The 16,716-nt window shown below is 48.5% G+C and overlaps 1 protein-coding gene across 1 annotated transcript in view; it reads right to left on the bottom strand.

Annotated features, from left to right (window-relative positions):
* Positions 1-16,716, bottom strand: part of LOC137431314 (neogenin) — a 343,015-nt gene that overhangs the window by 15,525 nt on the left and 310,774 nt on the right. The window contains exons 25-27 of the mRNA XM_078782693.1: positions 11,208-11,303; positions 10,772-10,924; positions 10,443-10,649 (exon numbers count right to left, since the gene is read on the bottom strand). Of these exons, the coding sequence (XP_078638819.1) occupies positions 10,443-10,649; positions 10,772-10,924; positions 11,208-11,303 (456 nt within the window). The remainder of the gene's footprint in view (positions 1-10,442; positions 10,650-10,771; positions 10,925-11,207; positions 11,304-16,716) is intronic.

Raw genomic sequence — 16,716 nt, 5'->3', positions numbered from 1 at the left:
TTCAGAGAGTGAGGAGGCAGCAGACTGCCGATCTGAGGGAAGAGGAATGGAGCGGCAGAGAGTGGAGTCATCAGCAAAGAGATAGAGAGGATTTTCGAGAGAGTCAGAGAGATCATTGATGAAGACCAGAAAAAGCACGGGGCCCAGAACAATGCCTTGGGGAACTCCAGCCTGAACAGGAAGAGGAGATGAGAGAAACCCATTCAGGGCCACACGTTGACGACGACTAGAGAGGAAGTCCGCCAGCCATGCGTGGAGATTTCCATGGATACCAAAGGAGGAGAGTTTGGTGAGCAGAGCGGGGTGCCAGACCGTGTCGAAGGCACGTGATATGTCGAGGGAGACAGCTCTAATTTCCTGTTTGGCATTGAGGACCTCCATCCATTGTTGAGACAGCAGAAGCAGCATGTCCAGAGTAGAGTGACCTGGTCTGAAACCAAATTGATGATCAGAGATCAAGCCATTGGAGAAGAGGAAAGATTTCATATCCGAAGCAATGATGGATTCCATGACTTTGCTGATAATTGGGAGAAGGCTGATTGGTCTGTAGTTGCTAGGATCTGTTTTTGCACCTTTTTTGTGCAAAGCGGTGATGTTGGCTGATTTCCAAGCAGATGGCAGTTGACCTTGAGCAAAAGAGAGGGTGAAGAGAACAGAGAGAGGGTGAGATAGAGCAGCAGAGCAGGATTTTAGGACCCGTGGGCTGATGCCGTCGGGTCCAGTTGCAGAATCAGAGTCATTCGATTATTTTATTAGGAAAATATATTAGGATTCGATTAATTCGATTAATTCGATTAATATTCGATTAATATATTAGGATTAAAGGAAAACTAGAATGGTACTCTTCGACAGATATGCCTCAGCCCATATTATTACATCATAAGACATACTTGAACCAAGTTTGATTTAAATCCCCTCAGCTGTTCTCAAATATCACATTTTTACCTGATATGACCTCTGACCTTTGATGCCATAATCGAATGACTTCATCTTTGCATCATAATATGTACTCATACCAAGTTTGGTCAAAATCCCATCACTGGTTCATAAGTTAGCGCAGCAACAAAATTTTTACCTAACAGGACATCTGACCTTTTGACTCCATAATCTAATCTGTTTATCTTTACATCATTATACATCCTGTACATGTAACAAGTTTGACCTAATTCCCTTAAGCCGTTTTTGAGTTATCACGGTAACAAAAACCTATCACGGACACACCGCTTCTCCAATCGATACAAAACTTTAAACATAGGAGTGACTCCCTATAGAGAATATTTCATTGCTAACTCTGATGTTTTAGGTCACATGGTATGGCAGCCATATTGGATTAAAGGAAAAAGAAAATTGGACATCATTTTCTCCGAAAACGCTCAACGAAAAAAATTTAAACTTTGCATGTCATGAACTCCCCATGGGGGCATATCGGGTGATAAAGATGATGTCATCAGTGAAGTGGTATTCCAGCCATAATTGGTCGAATTGAAATCCTTAACCAAACATCTGTAACTTTATATATCTGATCTATGACCCAATGTGAGTGAAGAATTAAGTTTATGACCCATGCAATAAACTATGTGACATAATAGAGTGCATGGATGATATGGGTATATGGGTCCTACTAGCAGTGAGTCATAAGAGTAGCGTGTTCAGTTAACAATGGTATTTTTGTTTAAAATTAATGCTCGAGGCAAGACATTGCGCTCTCCAAGTGCCGTTCTTGTCCCAATTGCAACTGATTTCCCACCCCTGTGAGCAGTAGCTTTATCACCTTCCCCCGAGGCCACTAACAAGCATGCTTTGCTCACAATCTGGGACCGGCCAATGATGGAGCATGTCGTGAAAATCAAGCACAGACACGACTTGTCCCTTGGGTAGGTTTAATATCATTTAGATCTGTAGTAACATCCTGTAAAATACATTCATGCAACAGACATTAGAATCAGAGTATTACATGGGCAATGTCCGATATCAATAGGTGAAACAAAACAGGCGCAGCATATAGGGGCATACATACCATTCAAACTACAGGACTATGTCACAGTAAGTGCCACTGGAGTGTCCGTGCCCCGCGGTTGTCCCGGGTCTTATAGACGCCCCTTTTAGTGGGATAAGCGAGCACTCCCTGGGTTCACCTTCGGTATAATTTCACTACATTCTCCCCGCCGTTAGAACTATACTGCCGCTCGGCAGGTTGCAAGCAAGCGTCAGCAATAATCGAAAGGGCCACGTCAATCCACGTCAGTCGGTCCACCCGTAGCGGTCGGGGCGGCAAACTACCCTGCCAGTTCGTGTTCGGAAACTACCGGGTACGGCGTCCCCAAGCCCGGAGTCCCCCGCATCGGAATAGCTGCCGGAGGTGGGTGTCGGAGGGGGCGCCCCAGCGCCTTCTGGCAAGGGAGTGGGTGACGACGGAAGTGACGGTAGTAGTTCCATAGAGGAAGCTTCGGTAGAGTCCATAGACTCGTAGATGGGTTCGTCGATATCCCTGTCGTCGTCCCCACAAGGGGCGAGATGGCGTACAGAGACAGTAGACTCGCGGCCGTCCGCCGTTAACACACGAGCATGCTCGGGATTAGCCTGGAGGACCCGCACCTTATCAACAAGGGGGTCGTACTTGCTAGCGCGAACCGCTCATTTGAGATAGGCGGGCCCCGGCTCAGCGAGCCAGCTGGGTAAAGATTGGATACTACCCGAGCTTCTAGGGTGGTGGAACAGTCTTTCGTGAGGAGTCTGGTTGGTGGCGGTACATAGGAGAGCCCGGATCGAGTTTAGAGCTGCAGGTAGCGACCACGCCCATTTATCGAGGCCTCGGCCGAGGGTCCGGAGGCTTAGCATGACGGCCCTCCATATAATCCCATTAAAGCGTTCGATCTGCCCATTCGCCTGGGGCCAGTACGGGGTGGTGTAGCTCGAAGCGACATTATTCTGGAGCAAGTAGCCCCTCACCTCCTGAGACAGGAACACCGCACCCCGATCGGTATGCACGTAGGCCGGATACCCAAACATAGAAAACAAATTCTGCAGGCACCGGATAACCGTGGCAGCCGACATATCCCCGCACGTATAAGCAAAGGGGAATCGTGAATACTCATCAACGATAGTGAGCAGATAACGAGTTACTCGACACTGGCAGCGGCCCTTTGAAGTCCATCGCCAAGCGCTCCCACGGTCCAGTAGCCCTAACCATAGGAGGGTTGTAAAAACGCGGTTTGAGCTCCGCACAGATAGTGCAATCACGGCAGATTCGGTGGATGTCCTCAATCGAGTACGGCAGATTACCACTGCGCACAAAATGGCGAAACGTGCCACCCCGGGATGACACATAGTGCCGTGCAAAACGTGCAGTCCCTCCAAAGTTACAACCCCCGCGCAAGTGGCCGGCCTCGATAAGGCGTCGGCGACCAGGTTATCCGTCCCCGGGCGGTATTTGATGGTGTAGCAGAAGTCGGCGAGTTCGATACGCCAACGGGTGATTTTCTCATTCTTAATGCGCTGAGCATGTAAGGTGTCGTACATAAATGCAACGCTTTGTTGGTCCGTGACGATTTGGAAACACCACCCAGCGCCCAAGCAGGTACGGCCGCCATCGCCGAATTGATTCGACGATCGCGTACGCTTCCTTTTCAACAGACCAATGCCTCTGCTCGGCGGAGGTGAGAGTCCGCAAAAAGAAAGCCACAGGGCGTCCCCCTTGGGAGAGAGTCGCCGCTATTGCATGATCTGAGGCATCACTTTCCAAGACGAAAGAGGCACTCTCGTCAATCGTCGCTACAGCGGCGCCAGCGATGTCGGCTTTAAGGCCCTCGAAGGCCGCCATGGCGGCCGGGCCCATGGGGAACGTGTCGCAGGCCACGAGGGGGCGGAGCTTCGCGGAGAAATTTTGCACCCACTTTGAATAGTGGGCGAACAGCCCAAGAGCGTGTTTCAGCGAAGCCCGATCGCTAGGCGGAGCCATATCGAGCAAAGGTCGCAGACGCTCCTTATCCGGAGAGACAGAGCCATGGGTCACGGTGTACCCCAAAAGATCTACCGTGCGTAGAGAGTAACGACACTTAGCCGCATTCATGGTTAGGCGATATTTCCGCGCGACCTCGAGAAAGCGCTTCAGATTAGCGTCGTGATGCTCCTGGTCATACCCACAAACTGTAAGATTGTCCAGATAGACAAAGACATCGGTCAAGTTCTCCTTCGCAACGAGGTCATCCATAGCCCTCTGAAAACAAGTGACCCCGTTAGTTACCCCAAAAGGGAGTCGAGTGAACTGGTACAACCGCTGACCCGATTCAAAGGCTGTAAAGACGCGATCAGCCCTAGAGATGGGGACCTGATGATACGCACTACGCAGATCGAGAGTGCTATAAACGGATTACAGGGCCACCTGGCGTACCAGGGCATCCATCCCCGGTAAGGGGTAGGCATCCAGCTGGGTAAATCGATTAATCGTCTGTGAGTAGTCGATTACCATGCGCCGGCGGTGGGCCTCACTTTGCACCACTAAGACTTGGGCCCGCCACGGCGACCTACTGGGTTCTATAATACCGTCCTTTAAGAGCTGGGCCGTTTCTTCCGCAATGAATTGCGCGTCTGCGCGAGAGTAGCGCCGCGATTTTACGGCTACAGGGGTACAATCAGTGGTCAGGTTGGGGAACAGCGAGAGAGGCTCCACATCCATCTGAGCAAGGGCGCACACAGCAAGCGTGTCCAGCCCACCGAAGTCTATTTCCAAACGTCCATGTCGCTTAAGGAAATCAAGTCCTAACAGAACGTCGGCACATAAAGCAGGTAATACCATGAGATACACGTCTGGGAACGTGCGTCCCTTTATCACAAGTTTCAATCGACATGCCCCTTTTGTGCTCAGCCGAAGTCCTTGGGAGGCCATGAAGATCCGTCGTGTTGTCCCGAGAACCGGCCACCCATGTTGATGCACTAGTCGTTGATCGATAAAACTATCCGTAGACCCCGTGTCAATCAAAGCTTGCGCAAAAACGCCCGCGACCTTGAGCGGAATGATGGCCTGCGCAAGGCCGGCAGACCCGGCAGGTATTGTACCGGCCGGGAGAGAAGATCGCGCCTCGCGAGTGGATCCCACTCCGGCTGCAATCTTCTGGTCGTTCGGGCAGCCCGGGGCATCGTTGGCAGGTTGGGCCTCAGCAGGAGCATATAAATCGTAATACCCTCTGTCAGAGGACGTTCCCACGCCGGCTGCAGTTTGCCGGTCGTTTGGGCAGCCCGTGGAGGATCCTCATGACAAGCGCATAGTTGCCTCATCTGCAGTTTCATATGCCGGAGTGAGTGCGTGTAATTCGTAAGAGCCGCCGTCAGATGGCGCTCGAGTCACGTGCTGCATTTGCCGCACATCAAGAGGAGTTTCCAAAGCAGGAGCATGTCGCTTGTTTGAAGGAGGCGTTCGAACGCCAGTCAAGGTCGGTCGCTCCGCGGCCGGTCGCGTTCGCGCCATTTGTTTCGGCGGCCCGGTGTATCTCACCAAGGTCGTGCGTGCAGCCAGAGGCCCGCGAGAAGGAGGTCTGCTCATCAAAGCCGAGTGAGGCGCCCCGTCCGGTGCTCGATCTGTTGGCTCAGCGATAAGCCCATTCAAGGTCGCGCGGGTGCGCGTGCTCTGTGCGGCCTTCCTGCAGACCTTTGCAAAATGGCCCTTGGTGGAGCATAGATGGCATATGGCCTCCCGAGCCGGGCATTCAGATCTAGGGTGCTGCCGATTCCCACAAAAATAACACTTTGCGTACCGGTCAGGCCGTGGCCGGGCAGCGGCAGCAGCAGTTAGGCCGGAAGCGGAGTCCGCTTCAGGAGCACCCAGAGACCCGGCCGTGGTGGTCGGGTCCGCCCCCATATCCTTGGCGGTAACCCTCTCCGGTCGCGCGAGTTGAGAAGTCCCCGCCACGACTCGTGGGTGGTCATAAGCGGTGGATTGTTCACGGGCATCTGTAAAGACGCGTGCCAGCCGTAGTGCCTCCGTAAATGTCAGCTCCGCGGTCTCCAAGAGTCGGAGCCTCAAGACTCCAGAATTAATTCCAGAGACGAAAGAATCTCAGAGAAGGTCATCCTGAACTTGCTCATGGGTCCGTACCTCTTGGACGCAGTCCGCCAATAGGTAACGCAGCTCCTGCGCGTAGCGATCGATCTATTCCGATGGTTGTTGTCGCCGCTGGGAGAGTTGATGCCGGCCGTGCACGGCGCTCCGTTTCTTTATGTATAGTCACTTTAGCTCAGCCAGAGCCGTAGCGTACGTCTCAAATCGAGCAATGCTCCGGTAAACGCTGTGATGGACCTTCGACTGTAACACGTACAGCTTCACCGCGGCGGTGGGCTCTGTTTCATGAGCGGCGAAGTAATACTCCAGCGTTTTGAGCCAGTGGGTGAACTCCGATCTCGACCCCTCGGCTTGAGCGTCGGCATCGAGAATCGGTACCATGATCATCTTGTGTTCAGTCATTTCGTCGATCTAAATGATATTAAATGTCGTGAAAATCAAGCACAGACACGACTTGTCCCTTGGGTAGGTTTAATATCATTTAGATCTGTAGTAACATCCTGTAAAATACATTCATGCAACAGACATTAGAATCAGAGTATTACATGGGCAATGTCCGATATCAATAGGTGAAACAAAACAGGCGCAGCATATAGGGGCATACATACCATTCAAACTACAGGACTATGTCACAGTAAGTGCCGCTGGAGTGTCCGTGCCCCGCGGTTGTCCCGGGTCTTATAGACGCCCCTTTTAGTGGGATAAGCGAGCACTCCCTGGGTTCACCCTTCGGTATAATTTCACTACAGAGCATGTCACTCGAACACAATGTCATCACCAGTAAGGCCCGGATGATTGTTGGCCGCCGGGTGGGGTGTTCAGCCCACACGTGATGGAAGAGTCCAAAAATATCCTGTTTCTTCTTACCTTGCCTGGCCCCTGGCTTTGTCTATAGAGAACGTGAAACTGAACAATGCCTTCCTACCTAATGTTAATGGCAACACCACCCCTCCCATGGCAGATATAACAAGAAGACAACTTCACTCTAAATACATCTCTGTTAAAGAAGAAAGTTCTAAGCTACGAGAGCACACGGGCCACCTAAAAGGTGTCAACCCTAATCTCAAAATCCATTAAATCAAGAGGGGCTGTGGTAGGTGAAACATTTTCCTCGCTACACTTATTTTTCTAACCCCTTAGTTTCAAAAATTCAAATTTCACAATGTACAAAATTTCTGTACGAATGTACAATTGTTGCTTCTATCAAAATACTGACAAATCCTAAATAGCAGATTCTTCATTGGCAAGATAAATGCGGTGATAAAAAAATTAATTCTGCAATTTTGCAAGCAAGGACACAATTGTTGATTTGAGATTGGCACATGTTGTTGATTGCAGATTGACACAATTGTCGATTGGAGATTGACACATGTTGTTGATTGCAGATTGACACAATTGTTGATTGGAGATTGGCACATGTTGTTGATTGCAGATTGACACAATTGTTGATTGGAGATTGGCACATGTTGTTGATTGCAGATTGACACAATTGTTGATTGGAGATTGACACATGTTGTTGATTGCAGATTGACACAATTGTTGATTGGAGATTGGCACATGTTGTTGATTGCAGATTGACACAATTGTTGATTGGAGATTGACACATGTTGTTGATTGCAGATTGACACAATTGTCGATTGGAGATTGACACATGTTGTTGATTGCAGATTGACACAATTGTTGATTGGAGATTGGCACATGTTGTTGATTGCAGATTGACACAATTGTTGATTGGAGATTGGCACATGTTGTTGATTGCAGATTGACACAATTGTTGATTGGAGATTGACACATGTTGTTGATTGCAGATTGACACAATTGTTGATTGGAGATTGGCACATGTTGTTGATTGCAGATTGACACAATTGTTGATTGGAGATTGGCACATGTTGTTGATTGCAGATTGACACAATTGTTGATTGGAGATTGACACATGTTGTTGATTGCAGATTGACACAATTGTTGACACATGTTGATTGGAGATTAATTAATGTCAATTGCCAACTCTCAATATTGCTGGCCTCACCTTTCCAAAATGGTTGGGATGACAGGTGGCCTTAACTTCGCCATAGTATATCAGCATCAAGCAAAAAGGTAAAACAATGGTGTTAGCACTGCAGAAGTTAAACGTCCTCTCCAACTCAGATAACCAACCTTCTATCATGCACAATAGACGACGACGACCACTACGACGACTACTACTACGACTATTACGACGACTAATATGACGACGACTCTTACGACGACGACTACGACGACGACGACGACGACGACGACGACTACTACGACTACTACTACTACTACTACAACTACTACATCATCATCTTCAGCGTAAAGACCTTTACATCCTTTACCTAGCTTCCTTTCACTAATTCCTGTCCATTTGGTCTCTTGCAAACAAGCTCTCCACACTCTTCTTTTGATTTACAATCCTATATCCTCTCAACAACAACGAGCCCTGTCGAGAGTACCCTTTCCCATCAAACTACCAACATTTCATGAGCCCCATATATGAACGTTGAATCTTACCATAGCTGCTTCAGCAGTAAACAAATGATAAGGTGGTGCCTGCCTGTTCAACCACACAAGTCCTGCCCCACCTCTCACTTATACAATATCAACATAGGATCCAACCCACACTCAACCCAACATGTCCCATCTGTCTATCTGATCCATGAACCACCACACACACATTATGACTAGCTGCTCCTCTGGTTCAACAAAGACACCTCTTCAACATCTTTTCTACACTAGATCACTGGGAGCGGCTGGTGGATGTTGCTAGATACTTGAGTTCCACTGTTTGTTTAACTTTACTAAGGACCGAGGTGACAACAAAAACAACAACAACAACAACAACAACAACAATAACCAGCCCTGCCTACAGTAGCCGAACTGACGGTGACGGCTTCTCCACACCAACCCTGCTGACATTAACGAATGGTGACATTAACACCGATCACTCTTTTTCTGGTTCACTCATTTACTTGGCTGTGCCACCACACCAACCCTGTTGGGTAAAGCCTCATCACCATTTATAATGGTGATGTAATACCGTCCACCATTTCTTTAGTTAACTCTTTCACTCCTGCTCCCCCATACCAAACCTGCCGAAGCTTTACCTACACCCCAAATGAGAGTGGTGTGGCGGACACGAAAGCACTTCACCCTGGACATCGGCGGTACTCCTGACCGCGTTTCTGTAGACCGCCTCAAGCCGGCCCACCTCGACGTGGACCATCCACCGCCAGTGGCCCGACCCCCGCGTCGGGGCCACCCCCCTGCGGGCAGACCCCCGGCACCGCCCAGCCCCGCCGCCCCCCGGTCCTGCAGCCGGAGGCATCCCAGATGGCATCCCTGCATCCCAGACGCCGCCAGTCGCCAGGGGGCACTTCGGCCGGGTCATCTGTTTGCCCCGCAAACTGACCCTTCAGGTGCGCGGGTATTCTGGGGGGGCGCGTGTGGCGGACACGAAAGCACTGACGTGGTGACATCACCCCGCACACCAAGTGGGGATGGGCCACGCCAGGGAGAGAGGCGTGGCCTCACGATATACACGGGGTGCGCAGCCCTGAGCAGCTTAGTGTTACAGTGAGCTCCTGAAATAAAGACGCTTATAAGTTACCGCTTGTCCGCTTCCTCCTTGCTCGCAAGCAGCGTGCGTAACGCCGCGCTTTAGTGGTGTCATTAAGGCCATTCAATCCATGTATCGTGCACAGAAGAACCTAGCACCAATTTTTGGAAAAGCAATAAGTAATTATATGGAACCACTGGCATGGTGTCATGGAAAAAAGTGCTTTTGAAGAACATAAATTATTTTAAAGTACCTCATAAACATTTGAACTTTCAGGAAAATCACCGTTTTGGTGTTAGTATTGATGATTGACAATCTCTTCATAATGGCTCATAAGGATCAATCTAAATATTATGTAACGGCAAGGAGAGCACTCCGGATAAAAGCCAGGAATACCAAAACTCAGAATGTCTGTTTTAATACCAATTGAGTCGTGGTACGGTTACACAGAGGAGAGGACAAATCTCCAACTGCCACCTGGGCCATTGTACCATTTGTCCGTTCCAAATATCATGCCAGTTCTTAAGATACAAGAAGATAAACAGCATGGAGAGTATGGAAAAAATATTCCACGCAGTCGACAAATCAAAACAAAAGACAAGTTGGCTGCACGAACAGTTCAGACAAAATGGCTAAAACGCATCGTAAAATCAGTGTCATGTGACCTTGTATTATACAAATGTATTTATAAACTTATAAGGGTTATGCCTCGTAATAACAGTGGAGATGAAAGTGTTGGTCTCTAATACCTGCATCTATGCAGGCAACAATTAAACTAACAAATCTAAGGTCATATACCTTTGATTACCATACCTGCAGAGCCAAGCACCAAGCTGGGAGACGCAGGATGAGCAGACACCACAACAGGCACAAAGCTTTTAAGGGGTTGCCCTGGCCATACCACAGCCGTGGGTGGGATGTGATTTGACAGCTCATCAGACGGACCCAAAGAACCACCTCCGAGTACCACTCCGTCATTCGCCAAGCCACAGTCCCCATTGGGTAAACGCACTGCTGATTCTGTTGGAGGTTAGGTTGGATTAATGTGGCACCACAAATCATGGAAATCCAAAACGTCACATCTTTGTGAAACACATTTACCTAATATATACATAACATTAGATCACTGACAATATCCTTACCCTTGAGGGTGGCCCTGTCAACCGGCCCCCCAGCTGGCCTCGGATAAAGGCTGTTGTATTCTGGTGGGCCGGAGAGGTTTAGGCCCACCGATGATGGGGTGGATGAAGGGGTGGGCGATGGCGAGGGGTAGGGACGGCGGTGGTGACGACAAACTAGTGTTGGGTTGAGGGTTGGTAATATGGTGGACAAAGAAAAACCACAACAAAACAAACAAAAAACAAACAAACAAAAAAAACCCAATGAGGAAGGAACAGCATGGCTGAAATAATAATAATAAAAATGAAACAAAAAACTAGAGCAACAAAAAGTAGCACCCTTATTGTATAAGAGCTGGCACATTGCTTACAAAAAATAACCGAAACAAAAATAAATAAAGAGTTTAGCAATGTTATGGAGTTGTGTGTTCACATCGCCGACTGTTAGGAGAGTACTTACTTTGAGGCTCCACTGGTACCATTATTTTTGGGCGGATTGCCTGCCGAGTAGCGATCGACCTCTCCATCGAAGACATTCCATCATCTGACTCCCTTCCTGCATCATATGGATGGGCACATTATCTCCTCAATTACAATGCTCCCAGAAGGGCAAATTTTTCATAAATTCAGGGCCACAAAATTTGCATTCTCCAACAGACAAGGCAAACTCAAAACAAATCAATCAGAATATTGCCCAAACTCAATAAAACATTTCCTTTGTCTTTACTTTGCCTTAACTGTTTTCCCCAGTTTCATTATCTTCACAGGGAAACAAGTGCTGACGGGATGGCCGAGAAGAGAAGTACGCACACTTTCCAGTAAACTGTCTAGCCTTGGTTTGCATCCAAACCCAGCTATAAACTGTCATCCTGGTGTTTCACAGGCAGAGCGATTCCTCAATGTGCGTGTCGTCTCTCAGATGGATGTTAAACGGGCATCCAATCTCCCAGAAATTATTAGCGAATGTGGATCCCATTGTGTCCTTTGCGGAGAGTAGGTGAGCTATCGCCAGCACCATGGCCAAATTCCAAATTCCTGCCCTAACCAGCATGAGCATTGTATATTGCACAGCATGAGCAAAACCAGCATGAGCATTGGACAGAGGATATTGCATGAGCAGCACAGCAGCATCCTCAGCCAATGATGCCATGCCCTCAGCCAATGATGCCACTCCCTCAGCCAATAATGCCACGCTGTCAGCCAATGATGTCACGCCCTCAGCCGATAATGCCACGCCCTCAGCCTATGATGCCACGCCCTCAGCCAATGATGCCATGCCCTCAGCCAATGATGCCATGCCCTCAGCCAATGATGCCATGCCCTCAGCCAATGATGGCACGCCCTCTCGCTCATTCTTCTTATCCTGTTGCTTTGACCTGCGTTTTTGACTCACACTCTGCTCATCGTTCAATCATGACTCCCAAGCGCAAGACCAGTGCCGGAGATGTGTTGACTACCAAGAGGAAGTGATGAGCCTGAACCAGAAAGTGGAGCTGCTCAACCAGCTTTCGAGAGGAGAGAGTGCGGCCTCTGTGGGCAGGCATTATGGCGTCATGAATCCACCGTTCGCTACATATGGAAGAACGAGAAGGCGATTCGTGAGAGTATTTCAGCGTGCGCTGTATTGAGTACGAAGGTGGTCACCTATGTCCGTGATATCCACAAAGAAAGGATGGAGAAGGCTCTCAGCACATGGATCGAGGACAACATGCAGAAGAATATGTCTTTGAAAAGGCCAAACGAATTTACGATCATCTATCTGCATTTCTTCAGCCCTGCTCCCTCCACCTCAAGACCATCAGCACCCACCCCACCCTCTCAGTGTCCTCACCAGCGTCCTCACCAACATCCTCAACTGCTCCCCCTCCTGCCTCTCCCTGAGTGCATGACATTTCAGGACCATCATTTGGGTCATCCTCAGATTTCGAGGAATTCATGGGATTTTAATTCATCACCATCATCATCATCATTTGAAAGTTGAAGGTGCTTGTAAAATAATAAAAAGTTTTGAGAAGTCTGCATCGCTCCAGCCGAATGCATGCATCAGCCTTAAGCATTTCGCACACGTCACTACACCGCATATTGCATAAGGATTTAAACTTTTATTCCTATAACATTCAAACTGTCCAGGAGATCTCGCGAGATCTTGGAGACGGCGGCAGGGATTTTCGAAGCTCCACACGGTCTCCACGTTTTCAAAGTTAAGTCTGTTCACAATTGTATTTTGTCGAAACTGTATTTATCTTTCGGTGTGTGAAGTTATAGTGTGCACCTTGGAAGTTTCTCGGTGTTTATCTTTCATAAATTAATCGTCTGTTTGCCGCGTCGCGAGCAAGGCCTTTGCCGCATCGCGAGCGATTTGAAATCGAAGTTAAGTAATTGTTCCCATTTGTATTTTCGTTATAACTGTATTTATTTTATGGTGTGTGTACGTATATTGTGTCCTGAGGAAGATTTTCGGTGCAAATCTTTCATACCTGTATTGAAAATCGTGTTAATTTGTGTCATGTCTTGAGGCCTTGTACAGTGTACAACCTTGAGGCTTTGTTTTTCTCTCAGCGGTCCGTCGTTTGTGATCCAATAACTTTCGTTCTCTGTTTTCCCAGTCTTTTCACCCCATAGCCTACTTCCTTGTGTAAATCTCAACTCAAAAAAAAAAAAAAAAAAAAAACATTTCCTTCTCTGTTCTTATTCTTGTTCTCATTCGTTTATTCATTCTTATTCGTTCGTTTATTCATTCTTATTCGTTCGTTCGTTCTTCGACCACGTGTTTCTCCCCCATTTCCCCAGATAGTTTTCACTGTTATTAACCTTCAATGTTTACACTTTCCCCTCAAGTTCTGTATTCCGTCATATATTATAACACCTTTTTCTTCTTCTTCTTCTTCTTTAAAAGGCTGCTTTCGACTTGCTCACCAAATCTATTCATCCCCCAAAAAAATTCCATCTCCTATAGTGCCTTTTTTCTACATTCCCTAAACTCTCCTGCACTCCATCCTCCATCCAGCGTCCTTAAACGTATTTTTAACTCGAAGGTCACAAGAAACTCATTTTGCAATAAATGTTCGTTTCCCATTAATCGTACGCTTTCTAAAATCCAATCTCACCCCTCCCCTCCAAATCTTCCCCATAACCCCTCCCCTCCAAATCTCCCCCATATCCCATCCCTTTCAAATCCCTCCCCTTGTCCCTTCCCTCCCAAACTCCCCCCTCACCCCTCCCCTTCAAATCTCCCCACCCTCATTTCTTCTCAATTTCCCCCCTCTCACTCCCCCTCCTCAAAGCGTCCTCCCCGCTTCTTCCCCCTTCCAACTCTCACCTCCATCTCCCCCAACCTTCTGCCTCGCTCTTCCCCCTCCTCAAATAACACCTCATTGTGCCTCACCCAATCACCATCAAACCTTTTGTCCGCCCCATCCTTCCCTTTCTCCGAGCTATTCTGAAATCTCTGACACAACTTCAACAGCTCTCCCTACCTCTTCCACCTCTTCCACATCTTACCCTACCCCTCCTCCCCCCTGTTCTGTATCCGATGCTCCCCCTTCCTCTTCATTAACGGTATGGACCTCAAACATCCGGGGCCTTCGTTCAAACTTAACTGATCTCTCCAAACAGGTTGCTTCTGTCAAACCAGACGTGATCTGCTTAACAGAAACTTTCCTCCTTCATGATGTCTCTGATTCCTTAGTATCTCTCCCGGGTTACTCCCTCCTCCGGTATGATAGACCTGAGCATCGTCCTGGAGGTGGGGTTGCTATCTTTATCAAAAACTCTCTTCCTCACTTGCCCTGCACTGCACTCTCTCCACCTCACCCCCAGGACTACCTCTGGCTATGGCTTCCCCTTCGCTCCCACCTCTTGTTCATATGTGTGTTGTACCGTCCACCAAACAGTGATGACTCCATCTACATCTCGCTGTCTGATAATATGGACCAACTTCTATCTACTCATCCCAACTCTGTCTTCCTCATATGTGGTGATTTCAATTGTCACCATGCCAGTTGGCTGGGTGTGGGTACCTCTCTCACCAGCCATGGCTCCTCAGCAAAGGACTTCTGCGACTCACTGGGACTGACACAATCTGTCAATTTCCCGACCCGGATCCCAGTCAACGGAGCATCTTCTCTTCTAGACTTGGTTATGACTAACTTCCCTGAAAATGTCTGCTGCTCTTCTTCTGCTCCAATCGGATCATCTGATCATGTCCTTGTTAAAGTGGACATCTCTCTGACCATTCTCAGGGAGCCTGCTCAGCGTCGACGAGTCTGGCATTTCACTCAGGCCAACTGGCACGGTCTTCAAGCAGCCATCAATCATCTGGACTGGTCTCCCATCTCTACCACCTCTGACATCAACTCATCCTGGGAATTCTTCCAAAGTAAATTGCTCTCTCTCATGCACAGATTTATCCCATCTCGTCTTCAGTTGTCATACCCTTCCTCCTGTCCATGGTACACGGAATCTTGTGGTGAGGCTGTTTCCCAGAAACAACTTGCCTTCGTCTCCTGGAAAGCTAATCCAACGGAAGGAAATCTCATTTCCTTTCACAAAGCCCGAAACAAGTGTGTGTCCACCCTCAGGAGAGCCAGGAAACAATATCTCTCCGTTTTCAAGACCGAACTCTCTTATCTGTCTGCCTCTTCCAAATCCTGGTGGCGTATGGTCAAATCTGTTTCTGGTGTTTGTTCCCCCTCCATCCCCTCCCTTACCTCAAACGGCTACACAGCTGACTCCGCACGTGAAAAAGCTGAATGTCTCAACTCTGTGTTTGCCTCTAAATCTTGTGTTCCAAACCCATCCCTCTCTGTACCCACCATACCCAGTCGTACCCAGCTGCTCCTGGACTCTGTGTCCTTCTCTCCTGACAAGGTGGAGAAGTTTCTGTCAATCCTCAACTCTGATTCTGCAACTGGACCTGACGGCATCAGCCCACGGGTCCTAAAATCCTGTTCTTCAGCTCTTTCACTCCCTCTCCCTGTTCTCTTCACCCTCTCTTTTGCTCAAGGTCAACTGCCATCTGCTTGGAAATCAGCCAACATCACCGCTTTGCACAAAAAAGGTGCAAAAACAGATCCTAGCAACTACAGATCAATCAGCCTTCTCCCAATTATCAGCAAAGTCATGGAATCCATCATTGCTTCGGATATGAAATATTTCCTCTTCTCCAATGGCTTGATCTCTGATCATCAATTTGGTTTCAGACCAGGTCACTCTACTCTGGACATGCTGCTTCTGCTGTCTCAACAATGGATGGAGGTCCTCAATGCCAAACAGGAAATTAGAGCTGTCTACCTCGACATATCACGTGCCTTCGATACGGTCTGGCACCCCGCTCTGCTCACCAAACACTCCTCCTTTGGTATCCATGGAAATCTCCACCTCCTAGACCTCCTCTCTAGTCGTCGTCAACGTGTGGCCCTGAATGGGTTTCTCTCATCTCCTCTTCCTGTTCAGGCTGGAGTTCCCCAAGGCAGTGTTCTGGGCCCTGTGCTTTTTCTGGTCTTCATCAATGATCTCTCCGACTCTCTTGAAAATCCTCTCTATCTCTTTGCTGATGACTCCACTCTCTGCCGCTCCATTCCTCATCCTTCAGATCGGCAGTCTGCAGCCTCCTCTCTCTGCAGACCTGGACAAAATCACAGACTGGGCAAACAAGTGGAACATGTCTTTCAATCCTGACAAATCTCACACTCTTACGATGTATCTCCGAAAAGACCGACTGGACAACCCTCCCATCTACTTTCTGAATAATCCTCTCCAAGAAGTTCTGTCACTCAAGCTTTTGGGTCTCACTATCTGCCATGATCTTTCCTGGGAAAACCACATTTCCAAGCTGGCCTCCAAAGCCAGTCGCCGACTGGGCATCCTCCGTCGTGCGAAGTCCTTCCTTGGCACACCTGAGCTCCTCACCACATACAAGGCTTTCATCCGCAGCTCAATGGAGTACTGCTCTCCCCTCTGGGCTGGTG

The sequence above is a fragment of the Myxine glutinosa genome, chromosome 7 (assembly GCF_964187855.1).
Source record: "Myxine glutinosa chromosome 7, kmMyxGlut1.1, whole genome shotgun sequence".
Taxonomy (NCBI): domain Eukaryota; kingdom Metazoa; phylum Chordata; class Myxini; order Myxiniformes; family Myxinidae; genus Myxine; species Myxine glutinosa.
Note: the sequence above shows the minus strand (reverse complement) of the source record. Positions and strands in the feature narration are given on the sequence as shown.